Below are 21,277 nucleotides of genomic sequence, written 5' to 3' on the forward strand. Positions count from 1 at the left end.
TTGTGACAAAAACTGATGAGCTCTTATAACATTTAAGAAACCAAAATATTCAGCTGAAATGTCCAGCTGAATCAAACATTTCTCTTTCCTCCGGAGGCATTTCCCGTTACAGATCACGCTGATTTATAGATTCATCCCACATGAACAATGCAGTTGTCCAGTGGAAGGCTTCACCGGCCCGTTCGGCTTTTAATGAGCTCTCCGTGTGACGTGTTGCTCTACACTGACCAGTGGAAAACGGGGGGCGTCGCCCTGAAAAAGCTCCTCCTCCCTGGATACCCTGAACGAGCAGATGATTGGGATTTAAGGAAAGGTTGATGGAAAGCGGCTCTTTATTAGACTCCTGTCCAAAGCGTGTCCCACTGCTCGCCCTACGGCAGCTGGGACCGTCCCCAGCCCCCCCTGTGATCCTGACCAGGATAAATGTGCTCGGAAAATGACTGAATTAATCAATCAATCACATTAAGAGAGGTGGAGAGAAGTTGTAGGGTAACAGAGTGAAGATTTAAAAAAAAAAAAAAATCACTGTTTCCAAATTTCCCAACTAGAATTTTCTGTCCAAAAATAAGCTCTGTACAGAAAAACGGACCGCTGGGAAGCCACTACAGGATCCTTGTCTGAAAAGCAATAGTCGGTGGCATTATCTGCAGCAGAAAAGAGTTTAAAAACAGGAACCCCAGTCTCTCTTTACCAGTTGAGACTAGAGGGAACACCTACTTTGCATTCAGGCGACTACAAGGTCAAAGAGATAGATAGGTGGACCCCCGTCGCTGTGCAGAGACGGAGAAGCCTGAGGTTTCACAGTCATTTCTGATTAAATGGATGCACTTTCTTTAACATGCAGGGCGTAGTTTGGGGTTTTGAAGTGCCGTTTTTCGGTGTGGTGGGATGCTCAGACTGACGAGGGAGATAATGTTAATGAGAACATGTGGTGGGGCGACCTCCTCGTTCCAATGTTAGCCCTCCCAGAAGAGTATGTGGCTCTGTCCCCTCTTTGTGCAACAACCCCAGCAGCAAGCCCATCTTTATTTAAATAACCTGGATTTTTAAACTTATTCTTTGTCACTGCTCTGATTTTGGAAATCCAGAACACTTGGCAGAAACTGCTTTAAAATATATAGAAGTGTGGATATTCTCATGCTGGACTAATTCATCATATGTTGCTATAAAATCTGTTAATATTTAAAATAAGTTTCAAATCAATTTCATAGTCTTGTGAGACACAAACGACAGATTATTTATTTCAGTAACTCTGTGTTTTGAAGAATCTGAGACGGCAAATGTTCTTGTTTTTACAAACTTAACATCGTTGCATCTGTGAATCTGTGAAATGCTTCTCTTGACATTAAATAGAGTAATTACGTTGGCGGTTCCCTCTCTATACCGTTCAGTAGAAGAGGATTAATTAATCCACCTTGTTGTAAAATATGAAAATGTATCTATTGTTGTTGTTGTTTCAGTAGTAATGAAAGGGCTCGGAATATAAACTGTAAAAACCCCTTTCAGGTTAACAATGGTTCTTGTTAGGTTTTAAACCATAATGGAGCCATAATGCTGAAATTGCAGTTTTACCAAATTATGAACCTAAACTGGATGCTAATTCATCAAAAGGGTTGGCTATGAACTGGCCCCGTTGTTCGGCCTACAAGACAAACACATAGCTGAACTGCTGTAAGTGAAGCCATGTGAACTATAAAAGTTACAAATTTGGGGAGAATCTTTACAGCATGATAAAAAAATATTGCTAATTGCATGTGCAGCACAAACTATGAGGCTCAGATTACATCTCAGTTGGGGCGAACTGACTACAATAAAGAACCTGAAGTAGTACAGCTCACAGTTGACCTGCACAGCCAAGACGCCACCCCTCATAAAGCTTAACTAACCTAACAAGAAATGAAACAAGAAACACCCGATTTCTTAAAATAAGTTTGATTTTGCACACGACAGTAAAATTACATCCGGTGGGCACAAACTGAAACTTCTGCTACAATCCCGGGTCCAGCCAGGCAGCAGATTGCTGGTCTTTGTAGGGCCAGGACAAAGTTTGTATACACAGCTGTTTAACAGCGATGCCAGGACTCGTTCAACTCCCCCGTTACGTAAGGGAAAGCTGGCATATGGCGGCATCTCGCTGGGCATTCACAAGGACAGGCCACTGCAGATGGTGTGCAGCGAACGCGTGCCGGTTCCCCACCAACAACCCTCCAGATCGCTTTTCAACCAAAGCTAGTTAATGTGTAATAAGTGCGAGGCCTGAGAACTGCCCTGGTGTTGGCGTTTTTAATCGCAACAACCTCGCAGATACCCGTAAAAAAAAAAAAAAGCAACCCTTGAGTTTACATGCAAACGTGCATGCATGCTGTGGCGCAGTGGTTCCCAACCTTTTTTCCTTGCAGCCCCCTCCTACTCTAAGACCAGCCAGGCCCCCCGACCCATACGTACTAGCACCAAAATAGTCTTTAATTGAAAAAATGAACATTAATTATGTTTTTTTGATACATTTCTCCTTGGTTTACTCTGTATACATATGACTTCGTTTTTCTCCAATGTCACCAATGTATAAAATACGCACAAAAGGACATAAAAGGACATAAAAATATTTCTGAAAGATGTCTCTTTTAATATGAGACCAACATTTTTTAACATTTTTCCTTTAACAACCTGTCGGAGTAGATTAAATGTTGTGTAATGATATAATAATAAGGAATGAAATCATTTCCTGTGTTTGTCACCAGTGTATAAAAAACACAAAAAATATTCAAGACATTCATAAATTATTCCTAACAATGTCTTATGAATGACTCATTCGCAAATATAATTTTTACAACTGCATAAATTCAAAGCAGACAAAGTTTCGCGCACCCCCCAGAGATCTCTGGTGCCCCCCCAGGGGGGCCCGGACCCCAGGTTGGGAGACACTGCTGTGGTGGACTGAGATGGGAGAATGAGCAAACCTTCTGAGCCCAGGATGAAGTGGTGAATGTCTGGCCCCGTGGACATGCGTGGCCCCTGACAACTCTTTTCAATCACACCTTGTGGGGTAATCATCTTTATGTGGACGACCTATTCAGCGGGAACACATCAACACAATAAACAGTCACATTCCTTCTTCTTAGACACTCAAAAAGGTTGTGTTATTTGAGAAATAACATGCCTCATTTGTGCATTTTATAACTCTGCTCCTGTTAAAACTAAGAACAAAGTCCACAAAACTTTTAATAATTTTCTCTCTAATTATTGCAGAGTAACTTGTGTGGATCAAACAAGCAGGAAGGTAAAAAGGACGAGGTGGGGGGGTGTGTGGGGCCTCACCAGGTCTTCAATGTTGCCATAGATGTTCTTCTTCATCCCTGATGCTCTGGTTGCTACCCAGCCCCCCAGGGAGCTGAACTCCATGGAGTCGGGCTCATGGCCTGTACAGTAACCGCTCTCATTAAGCTGGGATAAAAGGAAAGACAGCATGAGTTTGTTGTGGTGGTTTAAAAAAGAAAAAAAAAAGAGAAAGAACCAAAAACGTTTGAAAACCCTTGATGTTGTAAACCCACAAGAATGTTTTAATAACAAGTAAAAAAAGAAAGAGAAAGCAAAAGGGGCGAAAAAAAGAAATAATTGCAGCTCTGCTGCTGCTGAGTTTCACTGCTCTGGTTATACTGCGACGTAGAAACTGGAGGTTTTATGGCTCTCCAGCTTTTACAACGGCCTAAAATAAACTGAGAACAAAATGGCCTTGAGTGGGGACCAGTCCAGTAGTTGTTAGCGTCAAATATAAGCCCGACTGTAGCACCCATATATGCAAAATAATGACTTCAACTTTTTATGGGCTCGCGTTACAACTTCCAGCTGACTTGCTTAAACCTTTTATGTCAGAATATGAGCAAAAAGCAATGAAAGAAATAAGAGAATTATTTCTATTTTTTCATATTAATGGATATCTGTTTTGCAAGAAATACTTTGATGTCTTTGTCATCAGATGCATCCTCTCTTACGCCCCGAGACAGAAGCACAGGAGACCATAAATTCTTCCCAACGCAGTCTAATTTCTGAAAGACTGTAGCTTTTGGCAGAAAATTTTACAGTAATAATAATAAAGACCTTAAAGCACAAGAACAATACCTCCCCCCTCCCAGAAGTGCAAGGGTATGTCAGGTCTCGGTTTATCACACACTCCTCTGGAAGGCAGTTTATAATGCAGCCCCATCTGCTCCATCAACTCTGCCCAGTCTAAATGCAGAGGTGGAGTCTGCTTAAGATGCAGCTCACACATTCCTCTACATCAAACGTCCGCTCCCTCTCCATTTTTCTGAATTAGCTTGATGGTGCCATCTGCTCATGACCGCCGTCTCACTCTCTAATCTCCCCCCTTCAGCACTCTACCCATGTCTCAAACTCCTTTCCAAACCCTGTTACATCGACTGAGCAAAGAGTACCAAGGTGACTGAGCGTTAACTACCGGCGCAGGATTTTTTTTTGCACAGCTTGATCGCTGGCAGTTTGCACTAACATCAGCTCATTTTTGTAAATGAATGCTAAATGTATGGTCCGTGCTCACCAGCCTCTCCAGATCCTGACCAATGATGCCAGCCTCCACACGCGCAGTTAAATTTTTCTCATCAATCCACAGGATGCGGTTCTGTAACAGACATCATTGAGTACGTCAGCATCACGGTAAATTAAAAGCTTTAGCTTTTTAAAAGGGAGAGAAAGATTTTATCTGAAGCTGCCCGATTCATCTGTGCAGCATCACTGTTATCTGTTACGTAGACTTCAAATATCTCAGACGCTCCACTTGACAGCTGAAACAGAGATAGTCCCTGAGCAGTATTCTTACAGCAGCAGTAATGTTTCTTTTTTGTTTCCTCACATAAACATTGGTTGCATCCAGTGGTGCTTACGGGACAGAGATAACTTCCTAGAGGTTAAGATCCAACTCCAAATATATGAATCTTGTTTAGTTTATCGGGCACATGGCCTGCTCGTACCTGCAAGAGGTCCTGTCACACCCACCATCAATTATCCCACAGAGGTAATAAACTTTATGCTCCTATCACATTGCAACTTTCATGTGTTTCCAGTGGAACCACCTCACCTCTGACCCCTGACACAGAAAACTGGTCACTGATGTCCATGGCACCAAACTCAATGACCGGTGGGTGTATCGCCTCCATTTGAGCCTGGATCAAAGGGTTCCAGTAACGCGGTTACTACTTTATATTCCAACCAGGGAAACGTAACGGGACTTTGAGTTTAGTTAATACGGTCATTCTAACCGGCAGAAATTAAAGCCTCTGTGCATTATGGAAGTCAAGCAACATAAAATTATAGCAGCTGCTGTTGCTAAGCGCTAACCCATCCACTAAAGGGTCAGTTAGTATTCTCATAGCGCCAGACTCAATCCCGGATAAACGGGGACTAATCCTCACTAAACGATGCTCTGCTGTGACGATTTCTTAAAGGAGAAAGGCAAAGAATTAAAAGTTATTCAGAGCTAAAATAAATGTCCTGAAATATCTTTTATTTCCGGGTGAAACAGCCAAATGTGGTGCAATCACTGTTTGATAAAACAGATGACAATTTTGCAATAAAAGTACTCTAAATCAACCATAAAATTACTCTAAATTAACCATATTTGGGGGGAAAGAGTGGCAAAGAATGTACAAAAAAAGAACATTTTATGTGTAAAGGCCATCGCTGTTAAAACCTGTTACATATTCTCCGTTTATGTGGAGAAAGTTACCAACTGAGCCCCTTTAAATTATTTAATAAACCCACTTGAACCAACACAAAATGTTAAAAAGAAATTATTTGCAGTTTTAAGTTTAGCATTGATATCTAATATTAAGTTTAGCATTGAATAATCTCCTAATCCGATTTGATGAAAATACTTATCTCATGTCAGGGATGATATTTCTGAACAGATGCACCAAATATGAAACCATCATTCAAACCAAAATGACGAAGTAAAGAGGATTACATCTGCTGCTTGAAGCTGGAGCTGGTCTTATCTCTTTCACCGTAGTGTTGCGTTATTCCCTGATTTCATGATTTATCAATCTCACTTCACCTCAATACTCACACCAAATGAAAACCAGTAAAACACTTTCTCAGACAGTATGGAGTCATTAAAAAAGACTTTTTACATCACACATCAACAGTAATTAATAAAACATATCTGACTGCAATGTGGTTTAGTTTCACACCCACCGACACCTGTAATTATTCCGAACATGTTAACATACCATCTGTGAGGTATCCAAGGAGACGATGGAGCGAGTTTCCTCTTGAGGACACTCTAAAGCACTGGAGACACTCGTCCCACCTGTAAGAGCAACACAACTGCTACCACAGAACCCTTTTCTTAGAAATGTTGACATGTCACAGAAATAGAAGCACAGAAGGAGCTAATCACGGCTCAGTTCAGGCCGCTGATCCACAAAAGCAAAGTTTAATTGGAACGTCCACTTCTGCTCTCCGACAGGTCAACAAGTCATAAATGTGGGAGTTACAAAGGAGTTTATGATTACACCAAGTGACTCCACTGGACTTTTTACATTTGGTTTTATCCGCTAAAATAAACCTATTTATAACAAAAAAATATATATAGTTTAACATAAAAATATCAATTTGGAAGGGGGAAAAAGGTTTGAAGTGAAGAAGGCTGCAGGATTTACAGTATAAATAACATTATTGATGACATTCAAAAAATAGGATTATTAGTTCTTAGAGCGGCAGTCCAGTTGGTTCCCTGAAATTATATTGATGGGTAATGTAGGAGGGGAAAAAATATATAAAAATTACAAAAAAAAAGAAAAAAAAAACCAAGACCACGATATTGTTAGATACATACATATATATACATTTTTTTAATGTAAAAAAAAATAAAAAGATAAATAATAATAAACCTTTAAATCGGGTTTATTAAATGGTAAAATGCTGTTTTTTTTATGTATATTGAACGTTGAAGTAAAATGGTTTGATCAAAGCCTTTGACTCCATCACTTACCTCCGTATGGTATCAAACAAACATTGTGTTTACTCGCCAGCTCCACAATTTTTACTACGTCATTGTGACAGTCTGGAACAAAAAAAGAAAATTACAATTTTTAATATTGGCCATCAAAAATTAAATGGTTTGTTTTATCATCAAGTATGAGCATCTGCACATTTTTAAACAGCAGACGTAGTAAAGTAGAAGTAAATGACAGAATGTGTGTGTATAATAAAGCCAAAGACTAGTTTATTGTATCCAGCCAGCGTCCTTAAAGCAGGGGGAGCAGCCGAGTGGACGGGGATCTTCTGATTTTGCCCGGGGCCTTTCTCAGGCGGAGTCAGACTGCATGAAGCTCCACTCTCCTGGGTGGGATGTGATGGATCAATACATCTGTATTTTAACCAATCACTAAGCCTGTGCCCATTAAGACAGGAAAGGTGAACCAGTGGGAAGAGCCGCATTACCCACCCATATGGATGTGCTCCACTTGCCTCGAGTGCTTTAACAGGCAGTGAGAGTGATACTTGTATCTTGTGATTTTTTTTATATATCCAATTAAATATACAGCTTTGGGCCGTGGATTACAACACAAACCACCGAAATATCCACTTAAATACGCGGCTTGCTGAGAAAAAAAGCAACTGAGGAATGCAAATTACAGATGTGAAATGTTTATTAGACACATGGTAAATAAGTGTATTTGCAGGGTTGTAAAAGTAAAAATTTGGTGCCAGCATGGATGAGAATATGCTTACAGTTTCTCTGTGATTTGCGGCTCATTTGGGAGGTTGCTAATCAAGTTTCAACCATCAGTCTGCACTCATTTGCATGATAAAATAGTGCCAGCCATAACAAGAGAAAACCAATCTCGGAACCATAACTCATAGGTGTACAGCGCGAGGCCAGACTGTGGAGGATTGGGTGTCAACCATCCTCCCCCTGACGCTTCTTATTAAGCTTCCACTCATACATATTAATATCCCTTCCTCTGCAGAGATTAACCCTTTAAATCACCTGAGCCAGTTGGAAGATAAGTGATGGTACGTGGGAGGAGGAAAACAGACTGGTTTCCGGAGTGGAGGGGTGGAGCGTATGCGTGTGTGTTGGGAATTAAATGGATCAAACCGACAGCACATCGTCTGTACTCACTTGGCCATACCACCATATCTGGAACGCGGCCAATTTTCCCCTCTCTCAGAGCAAAGATCTCATGTAAGCAGTGGCCTGAAAGAAAATCAATGCGTTCATCACAAACAATCACTCCACAAATAAATGCTAAACACAGCAGGATCATGCCTGTGTTTAAAACTATTGTTCAATTATAAGGTATTCATTTATTTTCACTTACCATGGCCACGAAACACGCGGTCTTCTGTGTCCTGAGAGAAGGGAATACCGGTTGATTTCATTTCCTCCACGAAGGCCTCGTTTACAGTGGCAGGCTGCACATTACTGCTATTCAGGTTGGACTGAAAAAAAGATAAAATATACAAAGAAATAAATACAACTATTAGAAACATATATAATCAATACTGTCTGCTCTCATTCAAGACATGATGAAAAAGAAAAAAGAAAACTGCACTCACAGTAGGTGGAGTTTTATGCTGCAGACTGGCACCAAATGTGCTCTCAAACCAATCTTTGAGTCCTGGGATGATCATACCACTTAATCTATACCTGGATTCGGGACAGGAGGACATTTAGTAATGTAAACATAAATGCATTTACCAAAGTCAGATCCAGCATTTGGAAAAGGGAAATATTTAGAAATTGAAAATATCAAAATAATTGACTGGGCAGTTTTATTTTGAAAACCAGATCTGTATCTAATAAGAACAGAGAGATTATCAGACAGGAAGAGCAGCAGTGATGTTGCTGGCAGCCAAAGAGGAACTGCTGTCTTTGTTTAAACATACACTTTATATTAATGAAAGTAGGAAGGAAAAAAAACAACACACTATTTCACAGTGGAGCAGAAAATCAGCTAGTAACCAGAACATTGCTGGTTATGTAAAACTCACGTTGGTTATTAGTTTGGAAGGTACAGAGGAGTTTGTGGCAAGTGCTTTAGCAGGAGGAAACAGATTGATATGCAACCTCCGGTTTAGCTCATTACCCAATATCCAGGGTTGGCTATTTCATTTTCAAAAGCAAAAGTGTTACAACAAGAAAAAGAAAGAAGCAAAAACCGTTTCCACCTCTTCTGGGTCTGTGTCAGACAAAAGGGAAGGTGTAAACACTGTTTCTGTTTTAAACTGAAATAAAATTGAGGGCCATTGCTTTGTTTTTACTGCAGCCAGGAAAACTATGTCTCCAATATTCTGTGAATTAATCTTTTCACCCACCGGAAAATGATCCATTTCTGAACAGAATGCAAAACAGTTCCTGTTAATGAGGAACAGAGTTTGGGGGAAGGCTGGAAATCACAACGGGTGACCTTCTCAAATGACAATGAGCAGTTTAAATGCCAAACACTAGGTGGCAGAAGCACCACATTGTTGTGAGTGTAGGAAGGAGCCCGAGCTTCATCTCAAAGGCTGGATTCAAGGTAGGGAATGTGACGGAGATCAATGCACAACTTCATTACAGGCTCACACAAGTAGACTGTAGGCAGTAAATATCTTTTTTTGCTCATAAGTGAGAAATGTTGAAGAGCAGTGTGTGTGATTGTCCGTGTTACCTTTTGCCAGTAAATTCTGCTTGGCCTTTCTTATTAAAGAGAAATCTTGAATCACTGTATCCCCAGCCATTCCACTTCATAATCTCTTGCCTGAGGAAAAATAAATATTGGCACAGGTTAGGAAAACAACTCGCAATCATAAATGTACACACAAAATATCGGCAGAACTTACAAAACTGCAGGTGAAGGTTGTTTCTGTGTTTCACGACATGGTATATTCTTATTTTGCAACCACTGTCCCTCTGAGGGTGTGCTGGCCTTTCTATCACGCACTTTCTGGCGCGGAAAAGTGAAATAATTTCTGATTGTCGGAATCTTTATTTCGATCATTTAAAAATCTGGACAAAGTTCTGGAATGTGAGTGAGAGAAAAAGCAAAATGGTCCAGATTTTATTGAAGCATTCAAGTTCTTTCGCTTCCGTTTGTATAAGGAGGGACTGGCTCTCAGCTGGCAAATTGACAGTAAAGTAGGCTGCAGCCAGGCACACCTACATTACTCCCAAGGTGCCTGTCAAATCAAAATGCTTTGCACACAGAACTGCAAGCGAACTGCTCATACAGCAATGCAGAAGCGATGCAGTCAAACAACACGTGCGTAAAGGGGACAGCCCGAGCTTTTTGCATCTAATACCTAAACTATTTCACAATTATTGCAAATTTCAGGTCTTTTTATTCAGTCTAAATAGCCCTTGGCCTTTGATGAATAGGCCCAAATTGGTGTGCTAAACTACAATCTTTAGATAATAACTTTGACATTCACTTAAAAATGCAGCAAAATACTAATTCTATTCTTCTCTGCAGAGAGGAACAAGATTAATCTTTGTACCATAAGGTGTTCCCAACATATCTGTGCTTGCAATGCAAAGAAGATCTGGAATTTCAATATATTCACCACCAAAGATAATGCTTCATTGTCTTTAGATGTGCTGAACAAAGACGGCTCAAACTCATCAGTCAGTGGGGATGGAATACTAGTGGAATAAAGATTTATACAGCTAAATTGAAACTTTAAAAAAATATTATAAATGAAAGTGAACATATTGAATCATGCTTAAAATGTGTTAATTAAGCATGAGCATTGCATTGAAGCTGTCATTGGGTTTGGTCAATGGGAACAGCTCAAGCGTCCCACTAGAGTTACTACTACTACTAATACTACTATCACTACTATTACTGCCATTTACCGCTTTTATCCAAAGCGACTTGCATCCGAAAGAACAACACAAGCAAGACATCGCAATACCAACAAATATGTTCAGACCATTAACAAAGTTCTGTTTAAAAGGCATAACATTAACCCTCGATGATTTGTTTCCCCCTTGCCTTCAGTTCAAACTACACACACACGCATTTCTGTCCGTCCTGAAATTGAGATCCATCCACTGATGTTCTTCCTGAAATTAATTTCCAAAACTTTTAACCTCCCAAGTTTCTTATTAAGCAATATCTGGTCCAAGCAGGGAGGATGCCAGGTGTTGAATGGAGAGTGAGGAAAATGAGTGATTAATCATTTTAGGGCGTATAAATCAAGTTGGCATGACTTGACTGGATACAACATAAATGAATGTGAACAAATGGAGCTTTCCTATTTTAAAGTCATAAAATATGTATGTTTTGTTTTTTTGTGAGGTACAAATAAATAATGACTTTAAAAAAAGAAACTCAAAATATTGCTAGGGCAGCTTTAAATGCTTAACTGCCATAAAAATCTAATAAACATATCTTTATGCCATATGCAAAAACTACAACCTATTAGGGGTAGCTGAAACCATAGATGGATATTTTTAAAGTTTAAAATACATCTGCAGAATTTGATGATGATGTCATTCAACTTCCAACTGTGACCCACAATGAAGACATGTGATCCGTAGTGTTGCAAAAATATCATCTCTTAGTATACTTGGTATAGTAGTTTTATACAGTTTTAGCCAGGTGTGCTTAACAAACTGGCTGGAAAGCATACAGGACTGCCTCAGAAAATTTGAATATTGTGATAAAGTTCTTTATTTTCTGTAATGCAATTAAAAAATTGCATTACCGGAAGTACAGGATGCCGTCAGACTGAAGAAGGAGTCCTACCGGGCTATGTTGGCCGGTGGGACTCAACGCAGTAGAGGGGTACCGGCAGGCCAAGCGAGCCGCGGCTCGGGCAGTCTTGGAGGCAAAAACTCGGGTCTGGGAGGAGTTCGGGGAGGCCATGGAGGAAGACTTTCGGTCGGCCTCGAGGAAATTCTGGCGGACCGTTCGCCGCCTCAGAAGGGTGAAGCAGTACTCTGCCGGCACCATTTATGGTGCTGGTGGGGAGCTGTTGACCTCGACTGGGGACTTTGTCGGACGGTGGAAGGAATACTTCGAGGATCTCCTCAACCCGACTGACATGCCTTCCACTGAGGAAGCAGAGAGTGTAGACTCAGGGATGTGCTCATCCATCACCCAAGCCGAGGTCACTGAGGTGGTTCGTAAGCTCCTCGGTGGCAGGGCACTGGCGGTGGATGAGATCCGCCCTGAGTACCTCAAGTCTCTGGATGTCGTAGGGCTGTCTTGGTTGACACGCCTCTGCGACATTGCATGGAGGAAGGGGACAGTACCGCTGGGGTGGCAAACCGGGGTGGTGGTCCCTCTTTTTAAAAAGGGGGACCGGAGAGTGTGTTCAAACTACAGGGGGATCACACTTCTCAGCCTCCCGGGGAAAGTCTACGCCAGGGTACTGGAGAGGAGAATACGGCCGATAGTTAAACCTCGGATTCAGGAGGAACAATGCGGTTTTCGTCCCGGTCGTGGAACACTGGACCAGCTCTATACCCTCCGCAGGGTGCTCGAGGGTTCATGGGAATTTGCCCAACCAGTCTACATGTGTTTTGTGGATCTGGAGAAGGCATTTGACCGTGTCCCTCGTGCCATTCTGTGGGGGGGGCTCAGTGAGTATGGAGTCCGGGGCCCTCTACTAAGGGCTGTCCGGTCTCTGTATGATCGGAGCAGGAGTCTGGTTCGCATTGCCGGCAGTAAGTCAGACTTGTTCCCGGTGCATGTTGGACTCCGGCAGGGCTGCCCTTTGTCACCGGTCCTGTTCATAATTTTTATGGACAGGATTTCTAGGCGCAGCCAGGGGCCGGAGGGGATCCGGTCTGGGGACCTCAGGATTTCATCTCTGCTTTTTGCAGATGATGTTGTTGGCTTCATCAGACCGGGACCTCCAGCATGTGCTGGGGCGGTTTGCGGCCGAGTGCGACGCGGCAGGGATGAGAATCAGCACCTCCAAGACCGAGGCCATGGTTCTCCATCGGAAAAGGGTGGCATGCCTTCTCCGGGTGGGTGGAGAAGTCCTGCCTCAGGTGGAGGAGTTCAAGTATCTCGGGATCTTGTTCACGAGTGAGGGAACAATGGAGCGTGAGATTGACAGACGGATCGGTGCAGCGTCCGCAGTTATGCGGTCGATGTACTGGACCGTCGTGGTGAAGAAAGAGCTGAGTCGAAAGGCGAAGCTCTCGATTTACCGGTCAATCTACACTCCTACCCTCACCTATGGTCATGAACTTTGGGTAGTGACCGAAAGGACAAGATCGCGGATACAAGTGGCCGAGATGAGTTTCCTCCACAGGGTGGCTGGACGCTCCCTTAGAGATAGGGTGAGAAGTTCGGTCACCCGGGAGGAGCTCGGAGTCAAGCTGCTACTCCTCCACATTGAGAGGAGTCAGCTGAGGTGGCTTGGGCATCTGTACCGGATGCCTCCTGGACGCCTCCCTAGGGAGGTGTTCCAGGCATGTCCCACCGGGAGGAGACCCCGGGGAAGACCCAGGACACGCTGGAGAGACTATGTCTCTTGGCTGGCCTGGGAACGCCTCGGACTCCCCCCGGAAGAGCTGGAGGAAGAGCTGGAGGAAATGTCTGGGGTGAAGGAAGTCTGGGCATCTCTGCTGAGGCTGCTGCCCCCGCGACCCGGGAACGGATAAAGCGGGAGAAGATGAGGTGAGGTGAGGCAATTAAAAAAACAAAAATGTCATACATTCTAGATTCATTACAAATCACTGAAATATTGCAAGCCTTTTATTATTGTAATATTGCTGATTATGGTTTACAGTTTAAGATTAAGATTCCCAGAATATTCTAATTTTTTGAGATAGGATATTTGAGTTTTCTTAAGCTGTAAACCATGATCAGCAATATTAAAATAATAAAAGGCTTGCAATATTTCAGTTGATTTGTAATGAATCCTGAATGTATGACATTTTTGTTTTTGTAATTGCATTACAGAAAATCACAATATTCTAATTTTATGAGACAGTCCTGTATGTTACAGGGTGAATTATATTCTACTAAAAATCTAAGTGATAAAGGTTACTTGTAAAATGCATCCTCTGCTAATTCCAGAACCCTATTTCCCATGGTCCATCTTTTTAATAAAATTAGTGAAATGTATGTTGATAACATACATTACCACTGAATCAACAACGGTTGAGGTGCAGGAAGTATGCAAGACAAAAGCAAAAATGTTGACCATTAAATTCTCCACACAACCTGCAAATCAAGATTCTTGCTTGAAGCAAGAAGCAACCCACAACATAAAGGTGTGCATACCTAAGGATTGTGACACTGAGAGTGTCGATAAAAATGCAAAGAAGCTCAACTGAGAAAGTACATTTGGTGGATCTTGAAGTTATCATTAGACCAGTGTTTCCCAACCCTAGTCCTCGAGGCACCCCTATCCTGCATGTTTTAGATCAGGGGTCGGCAACCCGTGGCTCCAGAGCCGCATGCGGCTCTTTAGCGCCGCCCTAGTGGCTCCCTGGAGCTTTTTCAAAAATGTTTGACCTTTTTTTTTCCTTTTTTTCTTATTTTTTTCTCTTTTTTTTTACTTTTTTCTCTTTTTTTATTTTTTTTTTCTCTTTTTCTTTTCTTTTTTTCTTCTTTTTTTCCTTTTTTCCTTTTTTCTTCTTTTTTTCTTCCCTTTTCCTTTCCTTTTTAATCTCGACACTTCGACTTTTTTCTCGACATTTTGACTTTTTTCATGAAATTTTGACTATTTCCTCGACATTTTGACTTTTTTCTCGAAATTGTACTTCAACATTAATCTCGACATTTCAACTTTTTTTTCTCGAAATTTCGACTTTTTCTCGAAGTGCATAATGAAAAAAAAATCTTCCCCCAGTTATAACTAATATAGAAAAATGCAGCATGTGTTGCCTTCATTCTAAGGCTTATACAAGACTTTTCATTTTTTGCGGCTCCAGACGTATTTGTTTTTTGTGTTTTTGGTCCAATATGGCTCTTTCAACATTTTGGGTTGCCGAACCCTGTTTTAGATGTTTCCCTTCATCATCACACCTGATTCCAATTAATGGTCCTAATTAGCTTGTCATCAAGGTCTTGACACTTCTGTTGATGACACAGCCACTTGTATCACGGTGTGCTGAAGCAGGGAAACATCTAAAACATGCAGGATAGGGGTGCCTCGAGGACCAGGGTTGGGAAACACTGCATTAGACTACAAGGCACATTATTTAACAACCTTAACAGCCTCATACTTGTCATGACAAGAATGAATCCACCAGGACTAAATGCACAGTTTTGGGTGCTCATTGTGGGAGTTGCTGCTGTTTTATCAGGCCGACACTAGATGTCAGCACATTGTGGTGACATTTCTTCAGAAGGAGGAGCTGGTGATAGGTCGAAAGTCAGGCCACCACTTGTTCTGGCCAATCAGATCAGCAGGGGAGACAGAAGTTTCACTGTTAAGCTGCAATAACAGTAGACGGAATTTAATTAAAATGCCTTATTCCTCTACATGGCACGGCTGCTAAATGATAATGATACAGAGCTCCCCCTAAAATTCACACCGGGTTTAATAAATACAGTCCACTCACCAGAAAATAAAAACAAAACAACTTCAAAATCGTGTAGAAGAGATTAAAGATATGGGAAATTAAAATGCTAAATGAGAGTCACGATTTTAATTAGGGACAACACGACCAACTAGTAAAACGGATGGTTGTTTTTTAACGTGGTAGGCTTTTACAACCTCAATGGCAAAAGAAAAATGTCTTTTGAGCTCAATTACACGGTATCTAAAAAGATAACTTTGACAAAGTTGGCCACATCCGCCTCTTAGCCGCACCCACTATGGAGCAAATGAATGGCTGCTCTGTCGCCTTGGAAAAAACACCGGCTTTTCTCTACGTTTCACCAGTTTAATTCACGTTTTTTGACAAAGATGGGGAGATTCGCAAGTGCGTTTTGAGTCTCCGGGCTCTGATTATTTCTCTGGTGATGTTTAACAGCGCTCCATCCCAGCCTTGTACCTCCTCCGGGGCACCGCCGTCCTCTCCTCCGACACATCTGCCGGGCCCTCCGGGGCTCTGCACTCCGCGGCTCGGACGGCCGCGTCCCCGTCCCCGGTCCCCGGTCTCTGGAGGTGGCCGGCGATCACGCTCAGCCTGTGCTTGGCTGTCATCTGGCCGCCAGAGCCGCCGGACGCCATGCTGCTTCCGTGTTTGTGAAGGCAAGGCAGCGAGACGCTGTCAGAGGTCAGCGCGGTGCGTTCACGGCCGCGGGAAATGTGGCTGCTCACGCCCGCACAAATGGACACTTTGTTGTTAGGATTTTTAGGAAATTGTTTAAAGGTTTTTTATTATCTTTATTATTATTGAGCTTTATTTCGAATATGCATATTAAAAAAGAACAATACAAAAAAGTAAAAGAAAATAAAGTACAAATATATATATATATATATATATATATATATATATATATATATATATATATATATATATATATATATATATAAACAGGCATTTGCATATATATATCTTATACCCTAAATCTTATATACATTTTTCCAAATAGCAAGAGAATCTTACTTATAGAACACAAAAAGCATAATATAAGTCTATATATCAACATGAATATACATCCATTTATCAACATATCAACATATAACTATATATCCATATATATTAACAGAGATATACCCATACATAAATACTGTATGTATAATATATCTCTATATATCCCTATACATACATACATATATATTAAATGTTTATTTCCATAATATTAATCTATATATCTACACATATTAAATAAATCTATATATATCTACATTTTTATTCGCCACTGTATTTTGAGAAAAAGTTTCTTTATATCTTTTTTTCAAGGCAAGACAAGTTTATTTATATAGCACAATTCAACACAAGGTGATTCAAAGTGCTTTACATTGACATTAAAAGAAAGCGGCAAGACACAATTAAACAGTAAATAACAAATATAATGAGATAAAATTATGAGAAAAGAAGGTAAAATAATAAAAAAGCACAAGTTGCTGAAAATTAAGGGCAGTAGAGTACCGCAGGTACACATCTCATTTGCGGTTTTCAGAGAGAATTTAATTTAAGAGTATGCTTAAATACCAAATAAATGAAATAAAATGATAAGAAAAGAGGTAAAATAATAAAAAGCACAAGTTGTTAAAAGTAAGGACAGTAGAGTACAGCAGGTAAGTATTTAATTTAAGAGTACGCTTCAGTAAACAGTAACAGGTTGAAGGGTTTTTCTATAAGATTCTACAATGATGGTTACTCTCAACGCAGTTTGTATGACTAGATTGTTTAGCTGAGTTCTTCTTTAGTTGAAGACAAAGAAGAGAAACAGATGTTTTAAAACTGATAGGTTCCATACTGTTTTTCTCAAAGTTTTAGTGATCTTAGGTATCTCAAGTAAGAAACAATCAGCAGGATATATATGGCTGAAAGTGTGACATGTTTAGGTTTCTTTCCCCACAGATGTCTCCACAGATAAGGTTCAACATCCGCACCTATAACGTACAAAACACCTCCCTTTTTCAGTATAAATATGACTGGATCAATGACCAGAGTCTGCATTTTCTCTCCTACCCCTGTAGTTTGAGAAAAGTGTACCTCCGGCTGGAAAATATTGTGCATGATATAATAAAAGCTTGTATTAACATTTGATTCTGTTCACTGGTTTTCTTATGGTGCACCAGACAAACGAACAGGAGGATCTTTCAATTAAACAGCAACCTTTTTTTTTTTGTTTTGTTTTCTTTGGAAAGAGATGAAAAAATAATGTCACAATACAACCAGTTCACAAGTGGTATCTTATCGTTATTACACATCGGCAAGATGAGTGGGGGAATGGGAAGTGTTATGGCATCAACAGTATTACCCAAATGTCAAAATGGTACAGCCGTCAGAAATGTGAGCATTGTTGAGCATGTTTTAATTTGAGCTTTAGTTTAAACGAAAAAGATCAAAAATGTATCAATGTTGAGTTAAAGCAAGAGTTTCTGATTTCCATTGACATTAGGATAACTGTATAGCCCCACAGACCACAGGTCCAGTGGCCCCAAGGGATCTGTGGTTCCTGCATCCGAGCAAAGCAAAAAAAAAAAAAAGAGATAAGAAAAGAAATGAAAAAAAAGACAAGAGTTATGTGGTTCATAATCTGTTTATGCTTTTTATAATGGGTTCAAATTATGGTCGTCTACATACTTTTAGGTTAGGGCAAAGAGAGAAATGCACTCTTGTCTGTAATTATGGGAGGGTTCATAATTAAAGTGTCATGATTGAAGTTTTTTTTTTCTTTCTAAACTTAAAAAGAATTTGCATAATTACACAACTGGTTAGTTTTCGTAACAATAAAACTGAGCTGGCGACACGTCTTTGAAGGCACCATTTACAGTATTTCCCAGCATGCCTCGCAACACACGAGCGCTTCCATTGTGTGTTTAGGTTATATTATTATATGTACTCACGTTTTAGTTGTCAAGAGGCACTTAAAGACGGTACCACTCACTTGTTTGATGTGTGTTGAATCATTCAATATAAGTTATACATAGATTTTAAGCATTTGCAAAATTTGCTAATGGAAGCCAGAACCATTTTTACTCTTGGTAATGTAAAATGATAGAAATAGGACATTACACCTCATGATTATAAATAGTATGATGATATAGCTGAGTTTTTATAGTGTAGCACAATGTGAGAGTTGTGGTTTGGCACTTAAACAAAGTAACTTGAAACCATATGACTACACTGTTAACCTTTTTACCTTACCTCCATGCAATCACCTGACCAGCAGAGCTTCCATCTGGCACACAGCGCTGCTCTTGAGTTATGTTTAACAAGGTGACAATGTGTAACTGGTGAGCAACATCGGCAACGGTTGAACACAAATTAACAGTGGTGAAAGAAAGAAAAAAAAAAAAAAGAAGACTGAGCCTCTGACACACACTTAAACATAGTGAAACTTTATTAAATTAAACTACAGATTCAACAATTTGTAAACATCATGCCAGGAACTGAACTCTCCCGAAGTTTGAGGATTTATTTTCCACAGGTTAAAGTATTAACCCCCAAAACAAAGTTCTGTAATGCACTGACTGCAGGCAATCAGAGTCTAAGTGTATCACAGAACTTTATTTGGAGAGCCACAGTGCCACCTCACAGGTTTGTCCTTGTGTGGAACCTTATCCTCCTTATGACAAGGTGCACCGTCAACCTGCAGCCAGGTAGAAAAAGCAGGGAAGGGAAGGGAAGGGAAGGGAAGGGGGGGGGGGACAGGACAGCCATGTTAACTGTATTAAATTAAATACCTAACGTGAAAGAAAAACTAAGCCTAGCCAGACTGTAGAACCAGATGTAGCCGAGTGCTTTCGGGGCCTACAGAGCTGCACGGTGAGTGGTGAGTCCTCTCTCAAGTTACACAGGCCAGGTAGAGGCTTTCTATCATCCTGCAAAAAAGAAAAAGAAAAAGAAAAAAAAAAGGGGATTTGTTAACTAAATATCGTTTTTGGTATGTGCCATGCTTAATTGTAAAGGAAAACTAACATCTATATAATCACAAAAGGTTCTTACCTCCTCAAGTTTGATCATCTGGTTGGTTGCATATGTTAACAGATTAATCAGTCTCTCCATCAGCTGACATTTTTTAAGTTTATAGTTTTGGTGATATCTTTATTGGCATTGACCAAACTTCCCTGCATGCTTTATATCAATTCAACCTGTTGAGCTTTAACAACTTTCTGAACTGAGCAGGCCCCTTGAGATTGAGCAATTTGCTAAACAGCATGGAAATATGAGATAAAAGAAAAGTAAAGAAGGTCAGCTGATTTCCAGGAGGGTTACGTTATAAGAATTTGAGGACAGTTTGGATACTTAGCAGTTTATCAGCAATGAACCTGACAAGCAACTTCAACAATGCAAAACAAATAGTGACACGATCATCCAAAACTCTTCAAAAAGAGTTTAATTGAAAGGCAATAAAGTAAAAGACAAGGTAAGTTCTGCAAGTCATACTGTACCTGATATAGGCAGACGCAAAAGGGACCAGCTGCAAAACCAACACGAGGGGCAAATAGTCTAGATCATTGGAAAAAAAAAAAAAAAGAGGAAAAAAAAAAGAAGAAGCAAAAAACAGAAAGCGAGTTGCGGACGTTGCAGGCCATGACTATGAATTCAAAGTGCAAATGGCTGTTTTCATTGTGATTGCTGATGTCCATCTGCGCTCTGATCGGAAGGTGACTGCCGCCGCTTTTACCTTTTTCTTCCCCCAGAGCTGCAGTTCACTATATGCAGCTGGAAGAATGTCGACGTGGAGCTGCCAAACGTGAACGCGTGCTCAGGAGCGCGCACGACACAGGAGGGAAAAAAAGGGCTTTTTAAAGCCTGGTTTATGGTTCCGCGTGAATCGACGCAGAGCCTACGCCGTAGGTACGGTGTGCGTCGCCGCGTTACCCTACGCCGTAGGCTCTGCGTCGGTGTAACGCGGAACCATAATCAGCGTGATTTCACGCAGTGACACAGCAAGCCCCCACTTCACTGGGAAGATTTCATACATTGCCACTTGTGCCAGACTAAATGTATCTTTTTAACCACTTTTTTTTCAACACACGCCTATAACCTATATATATATCGATCATAGTGATTACAGTCATCGATTAAAGACAGGATCTTCATTTTATGTCAGAGTCAACAGCATTCTTTTTTAGTTTTGGGTTTCCAATTTCCAAGTCTTTTAAAGAAGTTTACTATAAAGGCAAAGCATGCTGGGCCGCCTAACCTGTCCACGTGTTCATTGAAAGCAAGAAGTATTTTTACGCAGGAGGGGAGGGGGAAACAGTATTTAGGGGTGGGAAAGGATTTACCAGCAGAAGATTTGCAGACGAAAAAGAAACATGTATCCTTAACAAAATTAGATTAAAAGAAAACAAACAAAAACATAACTATGTTGTGGGAAAAGTCATTTTAACAGACCTCCATTCACAGTAGGTGTTCACTTTTAACAGTTGTCTGCAGCATCTGTGACATATTAGTCTACAAAACCATTCAAATACTTTAACAAGGCAAAACAAACAATCCAGATGTGATCATAGAGGCAACTTTGAGCATTTCAGGGGTGTTACGACAATATGGCATTTAGGAATGACAGGCATTTTGAATAAAGTAGCTTACTTCCTTTTCAAGGACTCAAAACTATAAAACATTTGACTGAAAAGAAATGAAATGGCCAGTGGCATATAAAAAATTTTGAGCTGATGTGAGATATCGAGTTGGAATGAGGCAGTTGTTTGACTGGAGAAATATAAAAGTCCA

The 21,277-nt window shown here is 40.6% G+C and overlaps 1 protein-coding gene across 1 annotated transcript in view; it reads right to left on the minus strand.

Annotated features, from left to right (window-relative positions):
• Window positions 1–16,178, minus strand: part of agps (alkylglycerone phosphate synthase) — a 32,487-nt gene extending 16,309 nt beyond the window's left edge. The window contains exons 1-10 of the mRNA XM_061723480.1: window positions 15,968–16,178; window positions 9,672–9,761; window positions 8,578–8,668; window positions 8,340–8,460; window positions 8,141–8,215; window positions 7,004–7,075; window positions 6,240–6,319; window positions 4,553–4,633; window positions 3,316–3,441; window positions 2,958–3,066 (exon numbers count right to left, since the gene is read on the minus strand). Coding sequence (XP_061579464.1) covers window positions 2,958–3,066; window positions 3,316–3,441; window positions 4,553–4,633; window positions 6,240–6,319; window positions 7,004–7,075; window positions 8,141–8,215; window positions 8,340–8,460; window positions 8,578–8,668; window positions 9,672–9,761; window positions 15,968–16,146 — 1,024 coding nt within the window. The 5' untranslated portion in view covers window positions 16,147–16,178. The remainder of the gene's footprint in view (window positions 1–2,957; window positions 3,067–3,315; window positions 3,442–4,552; window positions 4,634–6,239; window positions 6,320–7,003; window positions 7,076–8,140; window positions 8,216–8,339; window positions 8,461–8,577; window positions 8,669–9,671; window positions 9,762–15,967) is intronic.
• Between the last annotated feature and the right edge of the window lie 5,099 nt (window positions 16,179–21,277).

This window comes from Cololabis saira, chromosome 6 (assembly GCF_033807715.1).
Source record: "Cololabis saira isolate AMF1-May2022 chromosome 6, fColSai1.1, whole genome shotgun sequence".
Classification (NCBI taxonomy): Eukaryota; Metazoa; Chordata; class Actinopteri; order Beloniformes; family Belonidae; genus Cololabis; species Cololabis saira.